Source organism: Eptatretus burgeri, chromosome 17, assembly GCF_056783735.1.
Source record: "Eptatretus burgeri isolate ZD-2024b chromosome 17, Ebu_testis_v1, whole genome shotgun sequence".
Classification (NCBI taxonomy): Eukaryota; Metazoa; Chordata; class Myxini; order Myxiniformes; family Myxinidae; genus Eptatretus; species Eptatretus burgeri.
The window spans coordinates 37,594,273-37,601,847 of NC_140977.1; the positions used below are offsets into that span (position 1 = coordinate 37,594,273).

General features: G+C 45.0%; 1 protein-coding gene across 1 annotated transcript in view; it reads left to right on the forward strand.

Moving 5' to 3' along the window:
• Window positions 1-7,299, forward strand: part of LOC147009786 (extracellular signal-regulated kinase 2-like) — a 48,032-nt gene extending 40,733 nt beyond the window's left edge. Inside the window, exons 12-14 of the mRNA XM_085862196.1 lie at window positions 1,215-1,364; window positions 5,243-5,383; window positions 6,696-7,299. Coding sequence (XP_085718322.1) covers window positions 1,215-1,364; window positions 5,243-5,383; window positions 6,696-6,776 — 372 coding nt within the window. The 3' untranslated portion in view covers window positions 6,777-7,299. The remainder of the gene's footprint in view (window positions 1-1,214; window positions 1,365-5,242; window positions 5,384-6,695) is intronic.
• The last annotated feature ends 276 nt before the right edge of the window (window positions 7,300-7,575 follow it).

The following is a 7,575-nucleotide window of genomic DNA, read 5'->3' on the forward strand; positions in this document are numbered from 1 at the left end:
CCCGCGGTGAAGTGTACTTTATGTCTAATATTTGTATCTGAAAAATTAAGTGAAGGTTAAGTTATGTTAGGGTAACCAAACATTTTTTCCCTGCCAACGCATCCCCCCATTGGAACACTATCTATATGGGAAAATTGTATTCGAATAACTTCGTTTTGTATATCATCGCAGTTTTTAGGAACGCATTCATGACGTAAATCAGGGACTTGTCGCCGTTGCATTTAGACCGTTTGGTTTAGGTTGGAATCGAATGATAATTAAAATGCCCAGATGGGCGATGGGTTATGGAGGAGATAACGGCAAGATGAGAAGTTTAGGGTGTTAAAATGAATTGCCACACAGTGTCGGATAGTAGTGATGATGATTGGACGGAATAAAGCATTTTAGTGTTCTAATTTAAAATAGCACATCCATTTTTACCTCTGTCACTGAAGCTGGATGGAGGTTATGTTCTCACCCCTGCCTGGCTGTCTGTTTGTTTGTTTGTTTTTTTTGAACAAAATATCTCAAAAAGTTGCAAACGGATTCTGACGAAATTTGGTAGAAAGCTTGGGTATGTGACAAGGCCGAAATGATTAGATTTTAGTGAAAATCCGAATCCGGATCCGGATCCGATAATTTTTTCAGCGATTCTTCGCCATTGAGTGGTCGTGCTTAAACGACATATAGCAGGATATCTCAAAAAGCGATGGATGGATTCTGATGAAACTTGGTTGGTTAGGTGACAAGAACAAGCCGATTAAAATTTAGTTCAGGTCCGAATCCAGATCCGACCTATCAGTGGGATACAAAACGTAAACTGTTCAGCCTGGTGGAGGTATGCGCTCCACCGCATGCCCTTCTAGTTCCATTATGATTTTTTTTAAATTCAGCTTATCATGTTTGAACGGTCGAAGTTGGATGGTATTTGGTATGAGTGAATGGGAAGCAGATGCTGTTGCATGCATTATATGTAGACTGCAAAAACAAGTCTGCCTCAAGCTTGGCTCCACCTAGACTTGGTTCCAGTTTCAATAAGTTATGGGAGACGTTTAATGTAGTGAGGATGAGGCTTTCCATACCTATATGTATTATACTGATACTATTGGACACACGAAACATCGATTGCACGGTGACATGAACATGATTTTTGAACTCCCGTGTATTTCCGTGATTGCTATTTCTTCCATCTGCTCACTCTTCCCCCATCCTTTTCTCTTCCCTACCACCTCTAGGTAATAGGTCATTTGAAGCCCACAGTACACACGCACCTTTCAGCCCTACCCTTCAAAAAACCATTTGACTGGCGAGGACCTTCCACGACAGATGACCACACTGCCTCAACATCTGACCTTGGTGGTGCTTCTGGGCCTTTATCAGACCATGTGAGTTTTTTGTCATGTTAGACAGCTTCCATGTTCTGAAAGCATAATGTACCTGCAACAAGTTTTGGCATATTTAAACAATAACCTTGCAAAACTGATGGGTCACCTTTTCTTCCAATTATGAGAGAGCATAAATAGTAAGGAACAGTCTGAGATAAAGGAATTCAAATAATTGGCTGTCAGAGAGTAGGCATCTCCATCAACATGATTCCAGCCTTCACTGCCTTCGGCCAAGATAATTTCTACCAAGTCCGAGCAGATTTTCAAAATGAGAGATCATATGCATAAGAGTGTTCGAAAGGTGGACCATCGTGACATCATGTCTGGCTGCAAGCTGAGGTGTCGTCCACCAGACAGCGGTCTCCTTGGGTTAACCTGAGGCGGTCCCATCGGGTGTGTGCCTGGAATGTCCTATCCCTAAGAGAGGATGATCACCTGTCTCTGTTTTCATCTGAGCTCAAGCATTTAGATATCGGTATTGCAGCACTCTCTGAGGTTCGGAGACCGGATTGCGGTGACATCATGGTGGGTGATTACACCTACTATTGGTCTGGTCACTCTGCTGGTTACTATCCACAAGAAGTTGCTGTAGTTGTGTCCAATAAGCTGACTCCAATGATAATTGAGGTAACACCGGTCAACGAGCGTATTATGAGACTAAGGATTCGTCACTCATTGGATATCATTTCCCTGGTCTCTGTCTATGCTCCGACTGAAGCGAGTGATCTCACTGTAAAGGACACATTCTACGCCACGCTCGAGTATGTAGTTGATCAGTGCCCCAGGCGAGATACACTTCTCGTCTTGGGGAATTTCAATGCATCGACTGGAACTGATAGAGATGGTTTTGAGACAGGCATTGGTCCACATGGGTCTGGAACTGTGAACCAGAATAGCACCAAGTTCCTTGAATTTGCAAGAAGTCACAGACTTAGGGTGGCAGGTTCATGGTTTCAGTGCCCACAGGCTCATCGCTGGACTTGGTGTTCCAACGCAGGTGCTGTGGCAAAGGAGAATGACCATGTGCTCGTTGATGGTCGCTGGAGGATGATCCAAAACTGCAGGATCTAATGGAGTGCTCAGTTCCTCAATACTGACCACCGGCTTGTTGGAGCAACTCTTAAGTTGTACCTTAAAACCAGGAGAATGGTACCATCCCAGCCGAGGCTGGATGTTGGCAAGCTCAAGGATGACATGGCAGCTGAGGAGCTTGCGACAGGCTGAGTGGAGATTTGGGGGGTCTGGGTACTTTGGGAGATCCTGAAGAGTTGTGGAGTGCCTTCAAGACCACCGTCCTTGAAGTTGCCAGTGGATGGCTTGGAACTCACCGTCGGGTGAAGAAGAATTTTGTCTCTCAAGGGACACTTGATACCATTGACCAGAGTCGCAGGGCCAGGCTGAATGGCAGAGCTGAGCTGTTCAGGGAGCTGATGCGTAAAACTGTACGTGCACTGAGGGTGGACTAGGAGGCCTATGTGCAAGGAATCTGTGAGGGGGGGTAGAGCATCACCTCGGGTCAAGTGATTCTCGTTCTGCTTTCAGGGGAATTCATGCATTGTGTTCGTCCAAGCCTGTCCCTCGGTGTACTGCAGTTGGAGCAGAGGGTGGTGGGCTCTTGACAGCGGAGTCCGAAGTGAAGGCCCGCTGGGCCGGTTACTTTGAGCGGTTGTACCACGTAGATACACCAGCTGTCGAGGTAGATGTCATGGATGTTACAATCCCTGTTGCTGAACCTCCAATCAACTGTGGTCCACCTTCATTTGTGGAAACATGGGCTGCGATGAACCGGTTGAAATGGGGTAAAGCTCCAGGGATTTGTGGCATCCATGCTGAACTTTTCAAGGCTGGTGGAAATGCTGTACTGATGTCGTTGCATGCAGTTCTGTGCTCTGCCTGGAACACAGGCATTATCCCAACTGACTGGAAGAGGGGCCTTGTTGTCCCTCTCTGGAAAGGGAAGGGTGATCGCCAAGACTGCACCAACTACCGAGGGGTGATGCTGCTCTCAGTGCCAGGCAAGGTCTTTGCTCGGATAATTCTTGATAGGGTTCCCCACCATCTGCTTGAGCACCAGCGTCCAGAGCAGTCAGGCTTTACACCAAAGAGGTCATCGATTGACCGTATCCTTGCTCTTTGGATCCTCACCGAACGCAGACGAGAGTTTCAGCAGGGGCTGCTTGCAGCTTATGTTGATCTCTGTAAAGAGTTTGATTCAGTGAATTGGGATGCCCTCTGGAGGATTCTTGGTCTTCGTGGGGTGCCACCAAAACTGATTTATATGATGTCTGAACTACACTCTGGTATTGAGAGTGCTGTGAGATGTGGTGGTACCATGTCTGACTTATTTCCAGTTGCTACTGGAGTTTGTCTGGGGTGTGTACTGGCTCCCACACTTTTCAGCACTTGTATTGACTGGATTCTGGGGAGGATGTCGGAGAGATCAAGCTGTGGTGCATCTTTTGGGAATGACAAGGTCACTGACCTTGAATTCGCAGATGATGCAGTCATCTTTACGGAGACTCTAGATATCCTTTTGGGGGCCCTCGAGGTGCTGAATGAGGAGTTGGAGCTGCTGAGATTACGGGTTTCCTGGGTCAAAACTAAGATCCAGGCTTTCAATGACATCTTGGATGCTGTTATCCTGTCTGTACCTGTTTCTTGCGAGGATCTTGAGGTCACGGAGAGATTCACTGACCTTGGCAGTGATATTCATGTCTCTGCTGGCTGTGAGCCAGAGGTCAACAGACATCTGGGACGGGCCTTGAGAGTCATGGATTCACTGGATCATGGGGTGTGGCGCTGCCAATACCTGTGCGGGAGGACGAAAGTCCGAGTCTTCAGGCCCTGGTGCTTCCAGTATTGCTCTATGGATGCGAGACTTGGACTCTGACCAGGGATCTGAGATGGAGACTTAATTCCTTTGGTACCAGGTCTCTTCAGAGAATCCTTGGCTATTGCTGGTCGGACTTTGTGTCCAACGAGCAGTTGCTGAGAGAGACTCAAATGAGAGTTGTTACCTGCATAGTCCATGAGCGTCAGCTGCGGCTGTATGGACATATTGGTCATTTTCCTGATGCTGATCCTGCTCACCAGATTCTCTCAGCGAAGGAGTCTCGTGAGTGGAGGAGACCAATGGGCCGATCACGTGCCTCATAATTGCAGCAGATTGATCAGTATCTCAAGGAGATGGAGCTGGGCCAGGCATCTGCCTAAGGGATGGCCAGAGGGAAGCCCCTGGAGTAACAGCGGAAAGTGGACGCAGCGATGTGCTGCTCTGGCGCATGCTCCCATACCTGACCTGACCTGATACAGTGGTCACTCTTTTAAGGTCAACATAAGCCAGAGGTAAACACAGGCCAATTTTCTAAAATCCTCAATTTTCATCCGATTGAACAGAAATTTGAACAGGGTTTTCATATCAGCTAACTGAATGCAACAAACAATTATTTTGAGGTCAACATCAGCCAAAAGGTCAACATAGGCTACATTTTTTAAATTATCAATTTTCATCTGATCGAGTTGAAATTTGAACAGCATTTTCATATCACCTCCCTGAATTCGGCAACCAATCAATTTTTGAGGTCAAAATGTCAACGTCGGCCGAATTTCTAAAATCGAGTGATCGGGGTAAAAACGACATATATCATGATAACTCGTCCACAACTTTTTGAGATATGACAAAACTATGTGGAGTTGAGTTTCTTCGGTGACAAAAGAGTTGGCTCACACCAAGTCCTTCTCAAAACTGCACAGATTATGCACTCCATGAATACCATCTCGTTGCAAATGTTGCCCGAGTGTCTCTCCTACATTGCATTTGAATGGGGACCCTGTGATAATGTTGATGTGAGCTCTTACTGAATACATGCATTTTGCAGGGGGGTTGTGAACCAGCGGGTGACAATCATGACGGGCGATGTGCTGCAATAAATAAATTGAGCCATTCAAGCTCCGTGAGGACGGGGCTCCGTCCACGACGTGCGAGTGATGGCAGCATCACAACACCTTTAGTATACAGGGTGAGACAATTGAGTATTGGCCAATACCATGCTGCTATGATTTACAGGATTGCATGAATATGCTATAGTTTACAGCATCAGTTGCTTCTTTAAAAAAAAAAAAATTGTTCGATCAATTGCCCATCGATAATGGAATCTTTAGGTTATGTTACTTTATGACCATTGTATGCTTTTAATGTTGCATAAACAGAATACTGAACTGAAAAATTTGAATTCTAACGATATGCTTAGTTTCTAATTGTGTGCGTTGCCCTGACGACCAAGTGCCGATTGTGACGAAAGCATGCAGAGGTGGAGTCTTCTGCCTTTGCATGCATGTACCGTAAAAAAAAAAATTCGGTACCGTACACGATTCCATATATGGTGTGCATTCATACACAGGAATATTCTTTATCTATTCACTGAGTAACAAATGTAAATGTCACAATCCATGACATAAACCTTTAATGACGATCAAAACAAGATGGGTCAGTCCCATATGAGACTTAATAACCCTTTTAGAAGCAATTAAAAGGTCAATTCACATGAACGTACAATTAAGCACTGTTTTCTGTCATCCTGTATACACCGGGCTGTATATACACTTAAAATTGTTTTTGTCCTTCAGCCAGTGTCCCTGCTCCCCCTTCCACCCCAAGCCCAATCTCCAAGCTCTGACACCCTAGTTAAGTTAAAGAAAGATCAAAGTGCAAGGTGTGTATAGATCTTATGCATCTGCAAATGACCTTAAAAACACAAACCCTCTGAGGCTGTCTAGTTCTGTGATCTCAGCACAGTAGTGCTCAGTGGATACCTTATGAGTCATGATATTTTGATCATGTACCTACCCAATCCCCACGCCCCATACCAGGTTCTGTCCTCTCCTTCCTCCCACAACCTAAACCAGCACTCTCCTTCCCTCATTTCTCCTTCCATCTTTTCCCCTTCTCTTTGTTAACTCAATTTGAATTCTCTCAATTTCCACTAGCACTCCCCACCTCTTCGTCCCCTACCGTGCATACGTAATAAACATGTGGCTTTCAGAGAGCTTTTGACATATCTTGGAGGTAAAAGCAATTGGCACCACCATGCTGAGGATTTTCTGATTACTCAATTATATTGATTCAGTGAGTCGGGAAATTTCATCCCCCAAGAGGCATCACTTCCATCAGTTAATGAGAAAATGATAAAGTCAGGAGGGTCAACAGGAGAATATGGTATCAATTTAACGAGCGAAGTCGAACACCACTAAAAGGACTTTTGGCAAAGTTATATTGCGCATATTGATAATGTTGTGCTTTTGGCGCAGTTCATCATGTCTGTGTTCGTGTAGATCCAACGGGCAGCATCTTTATCGAGTGAGTCCAGCGGAGGCCTCTGGAGACACAGCAGCACGTGCTTGCAAAGACGGTAACGCAAGACCAGGAGGTGTCCAGGTTCACGAGTACATGCCAAAGCAAATTACTGGCCAGGAGGCCAAAGTGTCAAACTCCCCCCCCCCCCTTACCCATTTTTTTTTTTTTTTTTACAAAAATCTCCTTCCTGAGATCTAATAAACAAAATCTGATGACAATCTCATCAGATCATGTGACACAATATTCATAAATGCCTAAAGAGGAAGAGACTGGGAAGATTGCAATTTTGAATTACCCCACACAATGCACGCAAAGGACTTTCACCTGATCAAAATGTTTTCAGACAGTGCTACGTTCATTTTTTTTCTGTTGTGAACGAAATTGGAGTGTAAATTTATTGAATGGAGTTCTTCCATTGAAAGTGCGAATGACTGTTGCCTTATACCTTGCTGCGCAGGTACCATTCTGCACACAGGTAATGGCTTTGGCTGACAATGCGATACATGCCAATGTGAGTATGGTTAAGCTTATTTTGTAATAACAGTTTGTCATAAAGGCAGTTGGCTGAGCATGCCCATTGTATGGCGTTGTTCTATGATTTGTATTTCCTTACGTTGTCTTTTTGTATTCAAGATCGAGGCTCACGGAAGAGCAAGATGATGGAGGATAAAATGGCAATGCACTGACAGTGGGGACATAATTGGACAAATCAAGCGAGGGAATGAACAAACAGAAGAGAAAGAGATTGAGAAAGAGAAAGAGAAAGAAGATAAGAGGAAAAGGAAACATAGCAACCTGCAGGTAAGTAAGGTGGGGTTAATGGTTTAAAAAAAGATTGTGGGTTAGGATGGGGGATGA